This window comes from Heterocephalus glaber, unplaced genomic scaffold, assembly GCF_053883595.1.
Source record: "Heterocephalus glaber isolate CG9 unplaced genomic scaffold, H.glaber_assembly_v1.0 deba00001555, whole genome shotgun sequence".
NCBI lineage: Eukaryota > Metazoa > Chordata > Mammalia > Rodentia > Bathyergidae > Heterocephalus > Heterocephalus glaber.
The window spans coordinates 10,815,285-10,837,714 of record NW_028258346.1 but is presented as its reverse complement, the minus strand read 5'-3'; the positions used below and the strand labels follow the sequence as shown (position 1 = coordinate 10,837,714).

Below are 22,430 nucleotides of genomic sequence, written 5' to 3'. Positions count from 1 at the left end.
TATATTGGATTTAGGTAATTATTAGATAATTATAGTAGATATTATAATATTACAAATGAGAACTATACAATGAGTGTTAACAGAATGAATTATAGCCGGGGATTTAGCTCAGTGGTTCCGGCGCCTGCCTTGCAAGCGCAAGGTCCCAAGTTCAATCCCCGGTACCAAAAAAAAAAAAAAAAAAAAGAATGAATTACAGTGGTACCAATAAGGTACCTAACATTTAGCCTAAGCACTGAATTTCATTCGGTTCTCATCCAGTTTGGTTTGCAACCAGAATCCTGGAAAGAATTAAGTTCACAAACAGAGGTACCACTGTACCCAGTGCTTAGCTCATAGTAAGTGCTCAATATATGTATGCTGTTTTATAATATTAGGACTATGTTTATATGATATGAATTGAAGACCAGAAATAAAACTAAGGACATAGCATCAGATCTTTACCTTGGAGACAGAGGTGGCCCTCTTGTATTGGGTTGAGAACAGTGCTAGGATCTGATTTTAGTTGGGTTCAGGAATTCTTCCAGTTTATGGGGTAAAACTGGAAAGCCCACAAACTTCTGAAACTTAAGTTATTCAATATTCAGTGGAAGCATACTGAATACCATTCAGGCAATAAAGGAGTTTATAAATGTCAGTTACAGCTAGCACTGGTCTAAAAGTTATAACAGCTTCTCAGTGGCAAAGGGCCTGCCCCTCAAGTGCAAGGTCCTGAGTTTGATCCCTGGTACCAAAATAACCCAAAACAAACAAACAAAAAAACAACTATAACAGCTAATGGCCAAAATTTTCAAGAAAGATGGTTTATTTGGGGAAAGATGAAATCTGAATGACAGGTCCAGCACGTCATGTATACCTGGACTGTTCTGGGCAAAACATGTCCAATGGCCACCCAACAGATACCTGGCAGAAAAACATTGTAAAAAGTAACCAACATATTCATAAATTTTACACAATATGCATATATAAAGATTGCTGCCTCTATTATAAAATTATGTTTTCCTCAAAGTCACATCAGACAGGTATAACAATTAGTTATATATTAAATAATAAACAAATCTAAACAAATTTCAAAGCAAAGTTAGTCTTTAGATCTGATATTTGACTGCAATTAAAGGTCAATGAGAAAATAAATAAAATTACAATGTGTTTGGAAATTCAAAGCAAAATCAATACTAATTCAACCCGTAAGTTGAAGAAGATAATGCACTGGGAAATATACTACTAAAATTTACTTATTTTGAAAAAAATCTCAAGATCAAAATATAAGGACTATAGCAAAAGCAGTTATTAGTAAATTTTCTATTATTTTTATTATAATTATTAGCACATTAATTGACAAAAATAATGCTTTATAACATTTTCATATACCCATATAATGAACTCTGATTTTATCTACTTTCATAAGCAGTGAAACATATCCTTAAGTGCTTACATTAGAAAAGAAGAAAGCCTCAAAATTAATAAATGCTTTCATTAACAACATATACAGATTATAACATAACTAGAAATCAATGTGTTAATCAATATATTAATACAACATGAAACATGTTCCAAACATGAAAACCCAATGGAAGAATTTAAGAGAACCAAAGATGATTATATGATAAAATGAACAAAGTAGAAAAAGTTTTGGCAAAATCATGCAAAACAAATGAAATGTGAGCATAAACGCATGTAAGACTAAATAAATTATAAATATATCAAAACAATAACAATAGCAATCTGTATTTTTCAAAAGTTATAGTTTTAAAATTATGAGAAAAGTATATCTTAATGGAACTAATAAAAAAGCTTTAATAACCCCTTAAGGATGGAATGGCTAAAATTATTTCAAGGAAAAATCACCAGACTCTTAATTTCTAATGAGCTCTACCAAATTTTAATGGAAGAGGACAGATCATCCAAGTTACATAGCAACTCCTTCAGATAATAAAATTTACTGCGTGGACCCCACATAATAATAACTCAGAGAAAGACATTATGAAAGCAGAAAATTTTATGTCCATTTGAAAAAATCCTATGTAAGTTCTTCCCAAATAACTACTACAACACTGTGGTAAGGATAACACATCAGAATCAAACTGGATCTATTATTGACATGAAAGGACATTTTAATAATAAGTAATCCTTAAAAGTAATATATCATATTAAGGTGGTAGAGTGAAAATTATAATCATTGAAGTACTTGCAAAGAAAATGTATGATAGAATTCAACACCAATTTATAATTTTTAAGTTTCTTGATGTATCAGAAAGGATTTCTTTCACCTGAGAGTATCTAATAAAAGTAGAGCAACTATCATCTTTAAAAAGAGGAAACACTAAGAAGCATTCCATTTAAAATCTTGAATGAGACAAAATGATTAGAGGAAAGTTACAAGATTAAAAGTTTGCTATTTCACCAAAGTCAGGAGCATGATTTTGTATTTGACAGTGCTGTGAAGCTACTGACACAAGGTATAAGTTCAAACATGTTTTGAGAGAAAGGATCCCGACCACCACTGTCTTCCCAACTAGATCCCGGACCTTCCAACTGTAGGACAGTTCAGTTTGTACACACCTTCCTTTCGCCTGACATACTTTGTTGGCCAAAAGCAGTGTAAAATGCGTACCCAGTCTGGAGACTTTGTTCATACACAGAGTCAGACTTTAACATAAAGCTCCTCTATGGGTACAGAGCAGAGAGGAGTAATATGGGGTGAGGTAGAAGAGTGCCACTAGCAGAATGAATTGGCAAAGGTTACAGAGCCAGGGCTACAGGTTGTTCATGATAATAACTGCATGGCTGCTAAACATATGCTTTACTGAGCTGTCATTTTGTGAGCTAGAAGAGCCACAATTTCCCTGTTTTATCCGCATAATAATACTGGTAATGAGAAGAGCTCAGCATTAACTAAACAGCAAACTTTATCTTATTTAAGCTCTCTAAAACCTCTGTGATAATCCCATGCTAATCACGTAGAAGTTCAGGTTTTGAAAATTAAGTAATTTATGCAAAATGACATATTTATAAAATGTAGAAGAGGGAGTTAAATATAAGCAGCATCTCTCCGGTGCTAACTTTTCTGCTGTATTCTAGCACAGCTCATCTCTCTCCCTTGTGAACTGGGCAGTTCCAGCGACAATGCTTTTATTTCTAAAAATACCTGTAAACCTCAAAGTTGTCAATTGGAGCAACCCTGTCCTTTTTCAGGAGCGCTAGTACTAGAATAACTGAGTCCATAATTTTGTAAGGAGTGTTTTCTCCCAACAGTCTTCTGGGCCTATACTCCAAAGGGAAGGATTTAATTCTGTGCTCTTCATCTATGAATCTGTCCCCATGTTAGAAGGACAGGTTCCTTGGGACTCATGTGTAGAGTCACTTGGCTCAGTAAAGTCATGTTATTTTCCTTTTGAAAGAAAAATAATATTATAGGGGACCAAGTATAAATTAAATTTATATTTACCTGAGTTCTGAATACAAGGCTCATGCCATTTATTGATGACATATGAACAAGTCTAGGTTCTTACTCATAATTTTGATTTATTCTAAAAACATTTAACATGAAGAATTTAGTTTACACATGTCACATGATTGTGTATTTAGTAAAATATCATTGTCCAATAAACTAATATTCTTTAATCTACTATTTAACGCTTATATTCATAGGACACTGGAAAATTAAAATGTGTGGTTTCTTTCATCTCTTCACAGTCCCGGATGATGTGTTTGCCCAGAATTATATATGGAAAGGCTCTTACAATTTCAAGGGAAGGAAACAGCCCATGACATTGACGGTGACTAGTTTCAATGCCTCCAGTGGGAGAGTCAACGCAACACTGAGCAACAGCAACATGGAGCTGCTCCTTTCAGGTATTGCATTAAAAAAGCAGCAACAGGCTGGGGATTTAGCTCAGTGGTTTTGCCGCCTGCTGCGCAAGCACCAAGGACCCAAGTTTGGTCCCCGGTACCAAAAAAAAAAAAAAAAAAAAAAGCAACAAAAATCTTGTAGCCTAAATGCTTTCATTTTTATAATAATTTTATTATTTTCATCCTGCAAAATATTTCTTGTTTGTGTTTAATGACTGTCATAATTCACTCAAAATGAGACTTTCTGGTCTCTGAAGTGTCTTTACAAAGTCTGATTAAAAATATGGTGAATGCTGCTCCTGAGTGCAGTGCCATCCAAAGAAAAGGCTCATAAAAACATTGAGCTATGTGGATGTGTCATCTCCTCTACCTCATCACTGGGTCTGCACAGGCGACTTCGGGCTCTTCTCTAAAGTCACACTGACCATGAAAGGTAAATGTTTTTAAACAATTCAGGACATCCAGCCAGCCACAATGCAATTGAAGACATTCATGAAAGAGGACTTCCAGAACTGCTTCAGAAAATGGCAAGAACAATGGATAAATGTGTTCAAAGCAAGAACACACTTTGGAAAGGGATTAATGGCAATGTTTTTTATTGGACTAAATTTTTTAAAACATTCACCATATTTTTCCTGGGTCTGTATTTTTCTATATTTATTAATAATGTAATAATTTCTGGTATCAAGAAATGAAAGATTATAATTATTGATATAGATTTTAGAAGAAATACTGAGTCTCAATTTATATTACTGAACGAACTTGCATTAAGCCTACTGAGATAAAAGTATTACAGTTTCATATATATAACTTTTAAAAAATATACACAGTTAAATGAAATATATTGAAAGTAGACATGCGCATGAAAGAAAAGCATTTATGTTGTTATTAATAATTTACTTGGCATTAAAATTGAAATGAGCTTTTCTTTATTTTATGTAAAAATTAGCCAAATATATATATATATATATATAATGTAATGAAGAAAAATTTCAGAATATATCCCTGCAAATATGGAAAACCAAATATGAAAAAAGTCAAATTAATTAGATTTTGCTTAGTGTCTCCATATCCAACAATTTCCCAGTGATACTATTTTTTAATATTTTTATGTCCTTTTATTATTCATGGTAAATTACTTTACATCATTTTCTTAGTCTTCCCAACGTATTCTTCTGATGCCTTATTTGTAGGTTAACAATAGGTGAATCAATGAAGACTGGAATGAAAATCTAAGCAACAGTTGTAAAATTTTTATTTTGACACTTGTTTCCTACTATTCCCCTCAACACGTTTATGCTGTTTATTCCTACTCATAGAATGTTCATTATTTTTTAAAAACACATAGTATATATTTTTGTTTCTATCACTTGTGCTATTACTTTTATTTACCTTCTTGGAGTCAGATCCTACTTGATTTTCATGACCTAGCTCAAGCATCCTTTTTTGTAATAAATATTTTTCAGTGGCTCCAGTGTTCCATGATCCCTCTGTCTTTGGCCATTTATTTATCATATTCTCTCATGGGTTTACTTAGTTGTGTACCTTATATCTAACTCTTCAGAAATAGAAACACACCCTGAAGATAAGCTCAGTAGCAGAGTGCCTGCCTAGCATCCACAGGACCCTAGGTTCTACCCCCAGCACGGAAGAGACCGGGAGAGAAGGGAGGGGACCCCCCACACCCAGAACGCTCCCACACAGTTAGCTCTTAATTCATTATCAAGGAGAATGTGAGGAATTTGAACTTCTGGTCTATATCCTTAAATTCTCAAATCTGGGTGAAGAAATTACTTGGCCTGCAGTGTCATGGAGTGATGCTACTATACATAGTAGTACTTAATTTTATAATATACATGATTAAAATTTTATAATATGCATGAGATTTAAATCGAGACTTTAACTGGAAGAGAATTCAATGTGTACTGTAGAATTTAGGAAAGAGTTTTGGATGAAGTCACCTTAGACATGGGCCTTGTTGTATTTCTTCTCCTATTACACATCTAATGTGATATATTTAAGGAATTATAGGTAATCAAATGAAGAATAACTGTTTACAAAATTAGACTAAAATGTCCTTGCATTTTACAGGGGTCTATAAAAGCCAGGAGGCTCGCCTAATGCTACACATATATTATATTAAAGTACCAGCTCATACTTCTATGAAGAGAATGAAGGAGGAAAATTGGGCCATGGATGGCTTTGTAAGTATAAATATCTAGAAATATGCGGCTGAGTTTCATGACAGATTTGTAATTTTTCCAAAAAAGGGAAAATTTTATAAAATTAGCTGATTATAAACTATATATAAACATATTAGTATATATAAATATTCGCAAATATCAACACTAGGAACATTGGACTCTGATATGATTTGCTTAACTTTGTAGTGTGTGTGTATCTGTGGGTTTGTGTGTGTTTATATGCAGGACTATATAGTGTCTGTCATTGATTTCATCAAATATATTCTGTCCACAGTAAGCACCCCATAAAATATGGATAAAATATCAATCAGTTTTGTCTGGAACTGTTTGTAAGACATATGCAGCATACTTACAAAATGCATCAGAAAATTAAGCATGCTTATTAAATTGAAGTTCAAAGTTAAAATAGTTTATTACATTGTCTATAAGAATGAATTTATGTAAACTGCTTCCTGAGGGGACAACTGTTACACTAACATATTGGATGTGCATCTTTGCTGCAGGATAAGCATGAGCCATCACACTGTTCTCTCAGGTACCAACCCGGCCTGCTTTTAAAAGGAACACTTAATGAGTGAGAAGACGGTTATGGGACTTAGTAAATTCATTAGGAAAAAGTTGTTTATATCAGTTTTGTATTGTGTGCCACTATTTAGGTAGTTGGAAAGTAAAGTATTCAATACACTTAGAAGATCTAACTGTATTATTTTATAAAAAACCCAAATGCAATGAATTTCAATATTAAATAATTAAATATTAGTTTGAGCTACTTTCTTTATAAGTATTTCTTTTTAAAAAATGAATGTACACCCTAATAAGGAATAAGTCACTTGTGAAAAGTCAGACTTCATTAGTGGTTTGGCATGCTTTGATTTTTTTGGGTGAGGATTCAGTTTCTTACAGTTTTGAGTATACAATCATGGTTTAGGTAACTCATAGCCATCAATTAGTACAAATGTCAGGATAAATTTACATTGGCAGCTGGTTATCAGGAACACTAAACTGTATCAATTCCTATTTTATGTATATGACTAAATGGCATTATCAACATGAAGTTTGTTAAAATATAGGATTGTATACATGCAAGACACATGTAGTAGTCAGCATCAGACACAGCTTAAACGTTTGTCACAAGGTCAAACAACAGTAAGTATTTCTTTCTTTCTCATGTCCCTGGCGTTAGTGGAAGGAGTGCTACTTGAGGCTACCATATCAAGTTCGCCTCAGTCTGGGGCTCAGGCTGGAGGGGCAGCAATCACTTGAAATATGTTCTTCTCTTAAGAGAAACCAGGAGCTCTCAGAGGGACAGTGGGTTCTGAAATATGTTACTTAGACTACCTTGACATGTGCCCCTTTTTGTTTTAAAGCAGCTCAGTTTAGCTATAATGCACATATCCTATAATTCATCCATCTAACACATACAACTCAGTGGTTGTAACAATATACACAGATATGTGTAACCAACAAAGCTGATTTTAGGGTAATTTCATCACCTCACAAAAAAATTCCAGGACAGGGGTATACTTCAGTTTTAGAGCATTGGCTTAGCACGTTTGAGGCCCTGGGTTCAATTCTCAGAGTACAACAGAGAAAGATAGGAAACAGGATGGAGTGCAGGAGAGAGAACAAACAGGAAGGGAAGATCCACTTCACAGCCTTTAGCGGTCACCTCTGCCCCAACCCTATCTCCACCCTAGGCCTAAGCAACCACGAATCCATTTCCTACCTATGTAAATGGTCTCACCCTGGCGTCCATGTTTGTAGAATCATGTAGTCTGTGGTCTTTTGTGGCCAGCTTTGTCCACTGAGCATAAAGAGAAATGGGCCTCTTAAAAGCCTATTGTCAGGTGACCTGTTGTGAACGCTACTCATATTCTAATGGCCTACGGAGTCACGGACAGGGTAGGAAGTGCAGCAACCCTTCCCACGAAGGTTGGAGGCCAATGGGCAGACAGAATGCAGGCACTGAGAACAGTATCCTCATCTACAAAGAACAGTATTATCCCATTTCAATTCTAAATTGAGCATCAGCCACACAGTTTCATCATGTTATTGACATTTTTGAACAATAGGTTCCTTAGAGCGTAAGAGATTTATATATCTTTGTCAATACATTAATGGCTCATGTTTTCCCATATCATAATTATTTAAAATTGGAAGATTTACCTTTGCTTTCATGATGTAAAATTTGACAGTGTGCTGTTTTGTTTAGGAGAAGGATAGAGATGAAGGGAATATTGGATAATATTTATTTCACAATCAAATTGCATAACTTTTAAGGCTAGGAAAAAGTAGCTGTGACCAGTCTTCACATTTAATCAACTTTTCAAATATTGTTAGGTGTCTGCTGAACCTGATGGAGCTACTTATGTATTTCAAGGATTTATTCAAGGCAAAGATTATGGTCAATTTGGACTACAAAGACTGGGTAATGTGTTCATTTTGATTTTCATGTAGTTCTTTTATTATTCCAGACATCATAAGGAAACACAATAAATTCTGTACATTAGGCACATTTAGTACATTTTGAATTTTGCAGTCACGACTATACATTGATACACTCAATGATGGCAGTTTTTAAAAATAATAGTATTTTTCAGAATATTGGCTCTTTATTTAATAACACTGTTCCATTTTATTTTTCATCATATTTAAAAAAATATGACAAACTATCTTGCCCTTAAACAAGTAAATAGAAGACAAAGTGATATGGATAAAAAAGAAAATATTGAAATATAAATTATTTACTCTGTTCTCAAGAAAACTATACAACTTCTTTTCAGTTTGAATACTACTGCAATTTTCTTAGTCTTCTGAAAAAGTGCCACTTTATGAAACACCTTAGGTATAGAAAGGAAAAATACTTAGAACAATGGGTCCAATTCAGGGACTTGGTGTTCTTTAAATATGTAAATTTTCTTCAGTGAGAAAATCAAGTTTTTGTCATTTTGTTTCCAGCTCTTCTAACAGTACATAAAAGCCTCCTTAGGGCATTGTTAGCGTATATCTTCTTAAAGCATATATAGGGAATATCTTCTTACGGTATATCCATAAACATATCCCCTGGCCATAATTTTCCTAAGGAATGCTTTCTCCCAACATTTCGCCATAACAAAACTGATAAATGAAGAATAAATTTAGGCTCTAACAGCTATTATTTGACATCTATCTTTTAAAAAAGCATTGCTTTGAATATATATGCTTTATATATGCTTTGAACAAATATACTGAGTTACTGGAAAAATAAAGTATAGAAAAATGTACTATTTAAGTTGTCTTTTAGTTAACTATAACTTTTATCAGAATGGGAATTTGGCTTTCTCTAAATGAATATTAATGTTATTTTCACATAAGGCCTTGCCTAAATTTATGTTAGTTTTTAAAAATAGGATCAAACATATATTAATATGATATATTAATACAATTGTGTCATTTGAATGCAAGATTTTGTATATTTCCTAAAGTGTCTCAAACACTACTTGTGTTCTTTCTGAGAAAGAACTACTAGATATTTCCCTTTCCCCTGGCTCTGTGCCAATATATTGACACACCTAGCTTTTCTCACTTCTTAACTCAACTGGCAGCATCACCAATCAACTAGACCTTCATACCTCTTTCATCCATGCAAACAAGTTCTACTGCATTTAACTATGAAGTGTTCCCCAAATCTAACTTTTCGTGCTCATTCTAATATTCCAGTACAACTTTCACTTTCCATTTTCTTGAAGTTGTTATAGCTGCTTCTAGTCTGTCCTTCCTCACACCCATCCTGCCATTGTGAGTCTTCTAAATCTCATTGTATTCCTGGGTATTTAATTTCTAAATACCTGCAGTTGTCACTTACTGAAGTAGGTAGTAAGTTTGAGCTCTTTACAGTATCTGTTCCCTTTCGGAATTTAGCTATCACTGACTCTGTTACTTTTCTTCACTTACTGCAAGTCAGTGCTTGTAGCTTTTCCTAAATATATGGCTCATCTTCTCATTTCTAGGCTTGTGATGTGGCTGTTTCCTTCTGTATTTCTATTGATTCTGAAAGGCCAAGCTTATACTGTATATCCTCCAGCAAACATCCTTTTAAATGCCAGATGGACTTACTTTTTCCCTTTCTAAAGCACGTTGACCACTGATTCACACTTGGTGCACACATTTAGTTGTTTCTGTAAGTGCTCCCAGTATGGCCTAAGCACCTCCATTCAGGGACTGTGCTTATATTTTAGACTGTATTTTTCCCTGGACAAATGTCTCATACATAGTACAAAAAAGTGTGGAAATGTGTTAGTATTTCATGAAATATTTTTTGTTAACTGTATATTTCCACATGGATATCCCTGAAAATGGTAGAAATTTGTTGGTTGGTAAACATAGCTGTCAATTATGATAAAATAGAGTTGATTTTGTATTTATAATTTATTTTTCATTTTGTAGGACTGAATATGTCAGAAGGTTCAAATTCTTCGAATCAACCTCATGGTACAAATAGTAGTTCTGTGGCCATTGCTATTCTTGTGCCTTTTTTTGCACTAATATTTGCAGGATTTGGATTTTATCTTTATAAACAAAGGTAAGTTAATTGACTTTTACCTATAAAATGTTCAACAAATCTGCTTTCCATGTTATTTCTACTGCTTTTGTTCAGATCCTAACTTCCATTTCTTCTGTGTCGTTGAAATCTATATGCCAACTATTGCTGCAATTGTTGGAAATCTTATTTCCTCAATCTTTGCCTGCAATATCATTTTCACATTACAAAAATTGCCCTGTTAAATTGCATAAACATTCAAACTAACCCTTCCTCATTTTGCCGGTGAATTTCCTGGCACAGAACTAATTGCACAAGTTATTTTTACATTACTCATAATGAGACTTTAGAGATACAAAATTTAGGTTAAGGTTTAAATTCAAGAGGTGATATCTGCTTCCAGATTTATTTAGAGAACTAGGAAGAAGCTTGTGTGCACACCTTTTAGCTGACATGATAGCAGTGACTCATTTTATCTGGGTGGATATATGGTAAAATCCTTAAATCTTTTCATTCCTCTTCTGTTGCTTTTCAAGATCATGCAATTAATATGTTACATTTGTCATAGATAGAGTATATATCTGTGCGTATTATCAGTACTTCTGCTTTCTGCTCCAGTGTAGCATCTTGGTGAGGGGTGTTAGTGTTCAGTTCACCACCACTTATAACATCTTTTATCAAGAAAAAAATGTAGAGGTAACAATATAATTCAATCAATGTTACCTAAATGGATTTTCTCCCAGACTTATATTTTTATTATATATGTAATACCCATGACTGATTTATTTAATATACATATGAATATATGTACATCAAATATATTTAAAGTTGTGATAATTATGAATTAGCAGATTTTTAGATATGGTCAATATCTTACCATATTTGTAGATAAAGAGTAATCACCATTTATATCAACATTTTTTTCTTTTATTGCAATGAAAAGATTTGTTGTGGCAAGAATTCTTTCTGTAATCTGGACACAAGCCTTTGTTAAGTACAGAGGGTTTGCAAATATTTTCCGATACATGTGGACATTAAACCCTTAACAGATTTATGGTTTGCAAATATTTTTCCTTTTCTATGGGTTCTATGTTCACTGTCTTCTTATAGTATCTTTCGATGTACAGAAGCCTTTTGTTTTGATGAAGGCTGAGTTTTTCTTCTCTAAATTGTGTTTTTCATATAATGAAAATCTGAGCAACCATTGCCAAATCCAAGGTCATAAAGATTTACCATAACTCTTCCTAAGACTTTTACACATTTAGCACTTATATTTAGTATTTTTACCATTTTTAAGTAATTTCCATTTCATGACATAAAATTTTTCTTTTTAAAGCTTGATATTATTTTCCTTAAAGCTGTTAGTCATTCTTTCAATCCCCCTGATTCTTTCCCAATTAAAAGATGATGCATCTAATTTTATTGTAAGTTTGGGTGCAAAAGAGAGACAAATATAATCCAGTAGTTATGATGAAGTGCAAGTTGTAAGTTTTCTTCAAGTAAACATGACAGCTTTTTAAAAATAAGTATTGTCATAGAAATCAACTAAAATTTTAAATTATAGAAAAATTCATAAAATTCATGTTTAGTTTCATCTATGGTATTAAGTATAAATGCTTTTAAAATGCATCCTTTTTGGGAATTAGACTTCAGAAATAGGAATCGGTCTGCTTTTGTTTCATGAGAAATGTCAGGAAATTATACAATGAGATGTAGGAAAGAGAAGCTAGAAATATGCCTTTGTCACCCTTGAGGAAAATAAAGAAATGAAGAAAGAATTCCATACCAGCAACCTATAGCAGCCAGTCTAGACTCCAAGCAATTTGTTAATTAAAGGCACGTGGTCAGTTGCCAGTGACTCTTTGGAAACTATTTTAACAACATGCATATCAAGAAAGCAATTTCTTTGACAGTATGAGATTATTTGCCCCAAGGTCTGTTATTTAAAAAATCAAATTGATTATTTGTATTTCTGGAATGCTAGAAGTCCCTCCTCACATTAAGTGTCAGCATTCCTTGTCAGTTCCTGTGGAATTTCCTTTTCTTTAAGAGTGCAAATCTGGCTCCTTCTTGCCCTCTGATCTCAGATTAAATGTTACTTCCCCAGGATGCTTTCCTTTATTACACCCAATAAAGTGGCTCCCAGGAGTATCTTATATTGAGCATTTTCCTGTGTCTTATCACAATCCCCATTACCTAGTCTATATGCATTTCTTTTTTTACTAGTACGTGTTTGCAGCACATGCAATTTACAGTTCTCTTAGGGAGAGGCTACATGTACGTATTACAATTTGTTTCTTTCTGTAAAGGCCTTCCCTTGCCTTCCCACTGCCACCTTCCTCCTTTAATTTCCCTGTCCCCACTTTCACTCTTATTGATGTGAGTAATCTTACCTCATGTTTATGGCAGGCATTGTTCACACTTATGCAGGTTATCAGTTTCCTGTCCATGATGTATCTTTATTCTACTTCTTTCCTCTTCCTCTTTCCCATGTCTCTTGCCCTTGGCCTCTTGGACCACTTCCATTTGCAATAGATCCATCCTCCTGCCTCCTTTTATCCGCTTATAATATCGATGACTTTATTGGCTTTAAAAATATAAACCAAATGCATACAGTGATTCTGGGGGTATAACCGATGCTTAGTAAATGTTTGCTAAGTAAATATGTAAGTGGTAATTGATTCAAATTCTTAATTATCATAATTTGTGTGTATTATATATTTCATAATTATTTATTACATGTATTTTACAGCTTTATTTAATATTGACATTCTTATTGGTACTGCACATAAATATTATTATATAAATAGTAAGTCACTCAGGACTTAAAAGGATAAGTTGTTCAGTTTTGATTCATTGAGTTTATGAATTTTTCAATTACTTTTAATTGACAGTATTCGCTAACAATGGTAACTCAAATGCATTATGTTTGAGTCGTGCTCTGCTGGTCCTTTAACAGTGAAGACATAGCTAATCAGTGTGCTCATTAACAGGACTGCACCCAAAACACAGTACACAGGATGCTCAGTTCACGAAAATAACAATGGCCAGGCGGCTTTTGAGAACCCTATGTACGACACCAACGCCAAGGCGGTGGAAGGCAAGGCAGTGCGGTTCGACCCCAACCTGAACACGGTCTGCACAATGGTATAATGCGGCGATCTACTGCCTTCCTTGGAGTCGCGGAAATCGACACACAACACAGTGCACATTTAGTTCACTGCTAAACAAAGCACACTTTTCAGGACTTGCTGGGTCACCTTTCCCTGAGGAATGAGAGAGAAGAGTGTTTTTTCATAAACTGGATCATAATTCTTCTTCATGTTTACCATGGAGAGCTTTACAGGAATTCGGCTGCACTCTGGGAGTGCTTACTCACAGTTTATTTGCTTTTTTAAAAAGGAGATTATTCTAAAACATAAACTTATTTGCATATATTGGAGGAGCATCCACTATCAGTATTTCTGTGCTTTATAAACTATATTAGAGGGACTGGGTTAAAAAAAGATATAGGGTAGAAAATAAGAGCTAGACTTACAAGAGTCAATAGATCATTGACTGCTCTTTAACTGTCACGAGCTACATCTCACTCTAAGTCTGTATTTCACATCACGCTACCTGCTGTTCATGCTTCTCACTCACAGCATTGTTTTCCTTATTTCCAAGGGGATTTATGATTGAGTCTTGCCTTTAAATGATTATGAGCTCATTTAATCAACTGAAGAGTTAAGACTGCCCACCCGGATTTGGCTTTCTCATTCTCGTTCTTCAGTGTCACATTTCTTTTATTCTTTCAGACTGCTCATTATAGTTTGTGCAAAAGCTTAGGTCTTTGAGCTTCCCTCCTGACTTCCCCATTACAGAGTAACCAGTTGTTTGATGCCTTTCTGCAGTGTTTTTTCATCCACAAACCATGTTGGCTGAAAAATATTGTCTAACAAACATGGTATTTTGCAGTTAAGTGAGACACCAAGCTTATTACCATCCTTTGCCAAATTCCCAATGCTTTTAAAAAACCAAATAAAATCTATTAAGTCTATACTATATTTAAGTTATTATATCTCTACATATCTTTCCAGTTGAGCCTTCAAATTTAACACTATTGACAGTTTCCAGCTTTTTCCAGCAATGAATTAGAAATGTATTTTGCCTAGCTCCTTAACACAATGACTAAAAATGAAAAAAGACCTTCTTTAAAATCACCAATACAAATTGATTACCTAAAATTGCAAATTTATCAATTTTCACCTTTTGAAATTTCTATACCCCTTATTCATAAAAAGCAGCTTTCAGATACAAGTTTCTTCGATGACCAAGTTAAGTGTTTGTAAATTATTGGTGGCTCATTACAGCTATTTCACACAATAATGCCAGCATTTTCATTTAATAGGTTATGGTGTTTCTTTTTTTTTTTTTTTAGCATTTTTCACTTCATTGAGTAAAAAACGTACCCAGTGTAAACTCTTTGTTGTTGTCCCTTTTGAATATGGATTACTCTGTGAATGGTTCTACTGGTATTTTGTACCATGAGACAGAGTGCCAAGAGAAACCTCTGCACCCGGGGGTGCTGCTTGGATCTATCTCTACATTTAGTGAATTTCTTGTAAACCACTTTGAGATACATTGTTTTGGAAATCCATGCAGTTTTCTCAACATTGTACTCTACTGACAGGATGCGGTTTTAAATCTTATGCCATCAGTTATTTATTCTTGTTTATTCAAATGACTGCAATAACAATGATTCATTCACTAATGTTAAGGTTAATACATTTAAGATCTTGTTTAAACAATGTTTCTTCTGCAACTGGCTACTCCTCTTATATTAATGCATACACTTTTGTAAAGAAGTATATTTTTATGAAAAAAAGACTTTGTAAAAGTATGATGTAAATTTTCAGTGCAATGTAAACGAATAAAAATGGATAATTGCTTTTGTAAAATGTGTATTCTTTTCAAAATTATCTACAGCTGTTCTAGTTAGTAAAATGAATAAATAGCCCATATTTATTTGTTTTTTGTTACCTTCCAAAACTGCATATCATATAAACTTAGCTAGTGACACAGTAATAAAATATGGGTGTTTTTCTCTTTTATATTCCATAGTTCCTCAAATATGACACTCTTTTAAAGGTATTATTACTTTTACTGAGCAAGAGCTCACTGCTGGTGATGTATAGATACCAACATAACAGCACGTGTTTTTTGTAAAATAAAGAGCTTTATTGAGGACTAATAAGGAGACAGATACATGTTCAGATCCATCTCCCTGAGTGTAGTGAAGGAATTTGGGGGCCAGGTAGAGCGAGACATTGCTTATTTCATGGCAACAAGAGGAAGTTTCAGCGTTCTTTTGTGGGGCTGAAGATGGTCACCGTGCATCTTCTAGGTCATGGTTTCCTTTCCCAGGATGAGGTGAGTTATCCTATTCTTCATGAGGCATTTTGAGGGCCTAATGTCAGAAGGTCAGGTAGGTGCCCTTCTTCTGGTCACGATCAACTTGGGATAGCCAGTATGGGGTGGTTTCCAGAAGGTTCTAGTGGTGTTCCCTACAAAACAACCTGGAAGAGCTTTGTTACTTGGTTAATCCATAGTTTGTTCCTAGCTGGTACAAATACCAGGAGAATTTTGTAAGTATCCTTAAATGTAACTTTTAATAATACAATGCAGATTTAAATACACCAATAGTTTCTAATATTTCTGTAATATATTTTCATAAAATACAGCTAGCATGCTTTATAGATACAACTTAGTAATAGCTACATTAAACTAAAATTCTTTTGGGGAGATATGCTATAAATTTGGTGTAAAGGTGGTATTTATACACAATGGAGTACTACTCTGCCATAAAAAAGATAAACTAATATTCAAAAAACAAATTGACTTTTACTAAGATGTAGGATTTCCATTAATGCAACAGGTAAACATTGTGCTTGACAAAGCTATTGTTTCTAAAAATTCTGATCAAAATTTAATGCAGTTCAATTTTATTAGAGAACATTTTTTTCATAAAAAGTGTGTATATATTTCAGAACTTCAAACTCCAGCCTGTATATTCTGTTTTTCACCCTTTCATTTTAGAAATAAATGCCTCAATGGAATTATAGTCTCTTTGGTAATTCTCTACCTTTCACTCAAGTAATATTTTTCACTTGTTCTTTGTACATTTAGTTTATCAGATTTTTCCCTTTTGTCTCTTTGATGCATTTCTTAAGATGAACACGTTCTTTTACATTTCCTCTGACTTTTGTCTTTTAGAATGTATCTTTGTGTTATTTTTCTTTACTCTTCAGCCTTTTCAAAAGCAAATTTAGTGAAAGATTAAAGTGCTTTAAAAGCCTCTTTGCCCCACTCATATACTTAAGCATACCAAGGATGTACTTCTGTCCAGAATCTCTTCATACTGGAGTCTGATGAGTAGTTGTTTAAAAGAACTAAAGTGTAGCATTTATTGTTCACTCACAAGAAAAAAGAAGAACATAATTTAAAACTGAATACAATAATTATATGCTACTCTCTTTAAAAGAAAATGGGAATATACAGCCTGTTCAAATACTAATCTGTGAATATCTACAAAGTTAAAATAGGCAAAGTTGGAGTAAACTAAATAAAATAAATGTTTAAAAAATTATAGAAACACTTGAGGCTAAGAACTAATTTAGAATGGGTAGTTTGAATTTTTACTGAATTATTGATTGCTTCTTTTAGTTTTTTAGGATAACTGGAGGTAGGGGAAAATCGATCTGAGAAGACATACATGTAGTAAAATCTAAGATGTATCTTTCTGTCATCTCTTTCATGAACTCAGTGTTCTAAAGTAATTTAGAAGCTACTGGGGAATAGAAACGGCCACTGGATGTTGGATTTCATCCTTCAGTATACAAAGCGGTGGAATCTCTGAACAACTGTCACACGCTTTTCCAACTTTAACAAGTCCCTATGTGTAATAATTTTATTAGTATTTGAAAAGAGCATTCCATACATTGAAGTTCATGACAATAAATTATATTGTAAAATATAAAACAAGCAATCTGTGTCCAAGTTTTAATGAAATCCAAACTTGCAGGTAGCTATTAGCATGTCTGTGGAAATAGGGATAAACTTGCATGTTTTGGCAGGGTCAGTGGATACAGAAATGCAGACAAAAGTGGAGAAGGATCTTTGGCATATGAACTAAAAGCATTCAAATGCCTTTCACCTCAGTAAGTGTTTTTCTCATACCCTTGAGTTCAGATTTTGTATCTCCAGAAGAAACTGATTAACTGAGATATGTTATCTGAAGACTACAATTTGAGGTCACTAAGATAAACATACTATTAAAAAATAAACTTTTTAAAAGAGAGAAGAATTTCATTGTAAAAATATTAAAGACAAAGTTAGTAGAGTAAGACTTTGAAGTCTATGTCCTCCTTTTTGGAATTATGTTTTAATGTATAAACAGAAATAAAAGAAAAAGAAACCATAATAATATAGTTAAAAGTTCTTTAAAATATTCAAGTGTACATATTTATATGTACATTTGTATATATTATAATGTACATTTCTCTACTGGCAGTTTCAAGAAGCACTATTACTAATTTCTGTAATTTTGAAGAATAGTGATCATAAACAATATTTTGAAATAGATATAACATTCAACATGGCATGAGAGTACATGTCATTTTTATGTATAAGAAAAGCAGACATTATTATTTTTGCCCATCTTTATGAATGAATAAAGAACCCTACAAATTAATTAGAAGATCAGTGAAGATAATGGTGTTTTTTTCTTGCTCAAGTTTACAAACTCTTGGACTTCTATCAGCACACCTGGTTAGGAACTCTGTCTCAAGGGGTGGAATTTACTGTAACAGTATTGTGATAAGCAAGGGAAGGGGACATTGGCTGCTCTGTTCTTCCAGAAATCAAGGTGAAATGTGTGACTTGGACCTTAGTTACCAAAAACCAGCACAAGGTCTCTGAACTCTAAGAACTAATCTCTAGTGGAAAAGTGTGTGTATCAATAGGAAAAGGTCATTGGTAAATTAATAATTAAAGTGATAATTGTTTTCTAGCATTAAGCATGTATACACAATATTATCATGTATAACTAGTATTGGAAGAATAAAAATAAAAATTAATAAATACATAGATCTTAACCAAAAACCTTAATGTCTTTTGGAGCTATAAAAAAAATCCTTGAGCATATTGAGGAGATACTATGAGGAGTATTGTATGAAGAGTCTATGTATGATATCTATATGTTTCTATTTTTTACATTATTTGAGAGTGACTTTATGAAATACGAGAGAAATATAAAAAAGTAGAATATATTAAGTGAAGTACTTCCCTCTTTTCCTAGTGTAATAATTAAGAGAAATAAAAATCATTTGGGCTACATGACATCAACATATATTTTGAGACTATTCAGAATGTAGTAAAGTTAATTACCATGAAAACTGCATTTTATCACAATTAAATATTGCAGAAAACTTAAGACATTTCTGCACAAAATGATAATGGGCTGTTCATAACCAGTGGGAAATGTATCTTGTATTTTTATTTCATTTGTATTCTTAAGAATATTTATTAGTTGATGATATACATCATTTGCAGTTTAACTATGAAAAAAGTCACCCATAATTTCAGTACAAATTAAACAAGATAGACAAACATGAAATTTATATTTAATGACATTTATTGAATGAGGAATCAGTATTCCTTTTGTCTCATAATTGTGATCTCAGTGTGACATTCAAAGAAAATAATTGGAGAGTTAACATGGGGTTCTAAACCATTCATTGTTTATATATGGTGAAAAATAAATCACATATTACTAATGGGTGAGCAACATAAATACTCACCGATATGGAACTGTATTGGAAATATCCATAAATTTGCAAGTAATTATTTAAAAATATATGCAAAGTTAAGCAATGTGTGGAGAAAGCTTCAGTATTCAAAACAAAATATCTCTCTCCCTTTTTTCTCCTCCCTCCCTCTCAACTGTTCATTCTTCCCAAATACATGCTTATAGACATACAAATGTCTTGAAGCAGAGAATAAAGTGCAAACAGTAGTTAGCTATGATTTCCAGGAGTGTGATTTTATTTTTTTATTTTCCCAGAGTGCACATAGATTAATTTCATTATACAAACAATGTGCTGCTAACAAAATTAGGGTGAAATTTTAAAAGTACATTTTTCTTCAGTGATAACTTCGTTTGAAAGAATATTCAGACTCAGGAGAAGTGATAGTTGAATTAGGAAACACCACATGATTTGTGTCTGGATAGATAGCTCAGTTTAAAAATACGAAAAATATTCTAAATGCTTTCATAGTTTTAACTTTAAAAACTTAAAACTGAGAGATTAATATATATACATATATACAGCTGTTTGTCTAATTCATAGAATTCAGAAAAACTGATGAATCCATTGAATACCAATTATTTTTGTAAGATATTTAAGTATTCTCAGCTTAGTTGCTGGCATTGCATTAAAATTCCAAAGAATAAGAATATTAATCAATCTGGTAATTTTATTTTAAAATAAAATTTATCCTAAAAATATATGTAAAGTACTGAATAACATAAATATTTCTCCAAGTAAGTATATTAGATGTTTTACTTAATAAAATAGTTTTAAAATATCTTATAGATACTTGATCAGAAGTTGGCTTCTCTGTTGTTATATTTTGAATCTGTGAAGATAATGCATCTTTTTTCCTCCAAGCAATTATCCTACCCAATAAAATTTTTACATTACATTTCTGTTACTAAGATGTATGTGAACTATTTTTTACCTTGAATGGTGCTATGTAACTAATCACAAGGCATCATTATTGAATGACATTTTGAAGCACTTCTTAGTACAGTAAGGAAATAGACACTATATTACCTACCCAGTATTTTAACAAGTAATTTCTTTATTTAATAATATTTTAGTTATTCAAATATCCCTCAAACTCTCGTACTATATAATGCAGATAATGGCAATTCGAGCAGCCTTTATTTTCAGAAAGCAATCCTCAAATTTTAAGGTATACACATTCTAATGCACTGTTGTACTAAGAGACTTGAGTGATATCTTATTGTTTAAAAACACTATCTCTCGCCAGGTGTCGTGGTGCATGAATTTAATACCAGCACCCAGGAGGCTGAGACAAGCGAGTCACCATCGGTTCAAGACCAGCCTGAATTACATAGTGAGACTCTTGTCTCAAAAATTTTTTTTTTTAAATACAGTATCATTTCCGACTCCCTGGGCATAACTGACATGGCACTAATAACAATGATACACACAGAGATTTGAAGGAAAAGTAAAACTTATGTGGAATCAGCATATGTGTAAGAAATTGATGTTAGCTTCAACAAACTTTAAAATCAACAAAGTAGGGCTGGGGATTTATTTAGCTCAGTGGCGCCACGCTTGCCTTGCAAGCTCAAGGTCCTGAGTTAGATTCCTGGTACCGGAAACAAAACAAAACAGAACTGAAATCAACAAAGTAAATTGTTCGCAAAAAAATGTAATATGTAAATAACTAACAATGACTAATTTAACTCTTTTGGCACAGCACTTATTTTGAAAACTTGAATTTGTTCCAGTGCAAATGATGTGTCAGGAAACGAGTTGAGTGTCATGGAATTTGGTGTTTATTTATGCAGAACACTCTTAGCCACAAACAACTGTGAATACAATTCCACACTGGGAACCCCCCCTGCCAAGGCGTATACAGAAGTATACACAAGCACACGTCTTACTGGATACCTCTGCTCACAATGGTACCACAACCTCAGCATCCATGGTAACAACGCTGCATCAGATTTCAGATCCACACAAGGAATCCCTCGCTGCCACTGACTCCACAATATACTTCTAAAAGCACACTTTCAAATCTTCGCAATGAAGTGCCATATTTTCATAGGATTTATGCATTTTGTAACCATTTAATATGTACAAAACTGTGCTACTTTTTTATTAGATCTCTTGATTTTCTCATATGCCATTTACATATATTTGAAGGTTGTGCTCTTAGATTTTCCTCATAAAATTTGTGGTTTCTTACTCGTGTGATGTTTGAATTTTAGTGATACAAATGCCGCCTTGGAGCACAAGTGGTTGTTTTTATTTTTTCTCTTACACTTCAATGTGTTTCCAGACATCAATCATTAGAAAGAATAAAAGACTATAGAGCAAAGTCTCCCTCTGGTCCTCACATTCATGAGTTTCAATCCTATTAATTTGTTATTAATATTTGTGGAGTTAAGATTTTGCCCCCAGAAGACAATTGCTCCTCTATTTCTGTCAGTGTTAGAATACTCTACATACTTTCTGGATCCTTTTATCCTCCTTCAGTATATTCCAGAGCTTTTCAAAATGCCTCCAGCTTTTTCACTTTAGTGTGCGTATGCAATAATTTATACAACAGCGCCCTACCAATGAATGTTTACACTCATTGACATTTTAATCTGAACGTATTACAACCAATGCTGCAATGTTTATGTGTACTTTTGTTGTTTTGTATGTGTGTCAATATACCTGTGGGCTAAATTCTAGAGTTGGAGTTACTGAGTCAGTGGTAATGGTTAGTGGGTGCAATGTATTTTAGATGTTAATAGCACTGCAAAATCTCCCTATAAAATAAGTGTGCGACATTTTGACCTCCCACAAATATTGAGTGATACTGGTATTTTCCCATAGTATTTAGTGTTACAGTTTTCAAATACTCTTTTCCATACAAAAATCAGGTAAACAGCACTCCTTTTATATTTCAAGAGGGTAAATCTATTGTATTTATAATTGCCTATGCCACAATTTTCTTTGTTGTGTTCCACAAGATACCAGTAGTTCTCAAAACACTCAAACATGTTTTTTTAA

At 33.2% G+C, this 22,430-nt stretch overlaps 1 protein-coding gene and 1 long non-coding RNA gene across 22 annotated transcripts in view; one reads left to right on the top strand and one right to left on the bottom strand.

Moving 5' to 3' along the window:
* Csmd3 (CUB and Sushi multiple domains 3) overlaps positions 1-15,515 on the top strand; it is a 1,141,260-nt gene extending 1,125,745 nt beyond the window's left edge. For all 6 annotated transcript variants that reach the window (XM_087190703.1, XM_087190702.1, XM_087190706.1 and 3 more), the window contains 5 exons: positions 3,697-3,855; positions 5,944-6,056; positions 8,397-8,484; positions 10,482-10,617; positions 13,569-15,515. In XM_087190703.1, the coding sequence (XP_087046829.1) occupies positions 3,697-3,855; positions 5,944-6,056; positions 8,397-8,484; positions 10,482-10,617; positions 13,569-13,728 (656 nt within the window). In that variant the 3' untranslated portion in view covers positions 13,729-15,515. The remainder of the gene's footprint in view (positions 1-3,696; positions 3,856-5,943; positions 6,057-8,396; positions 8,485-10,481; positions 10,618-13,568) is intronic.
* A 271-nt stretch (positions 15,516-15,786) lies between these two features.
* Positions 15,787-22,430, bottom strand: part of LOC147824090 (uncharacterized) — a 160,721-nt gene continuing 154,077 nt past the window's right edge. For 15 of the 16 annotated variants that reach the window (XR_015442888.1, XR_015442878.1, XR_015442879.1 and 12 more), the window contains one exon: positions 19,642-21,015. This is a non-coding gene — a long non-coding RNA (uncharacterized LOC147824090). Of the gene's footprint in view, positions 16,134-19,641; positions 21,016-22,430 lie in introns of those variants that run through there. The other variant, XR_015442881.1, reaches the window with a different exon arrangement.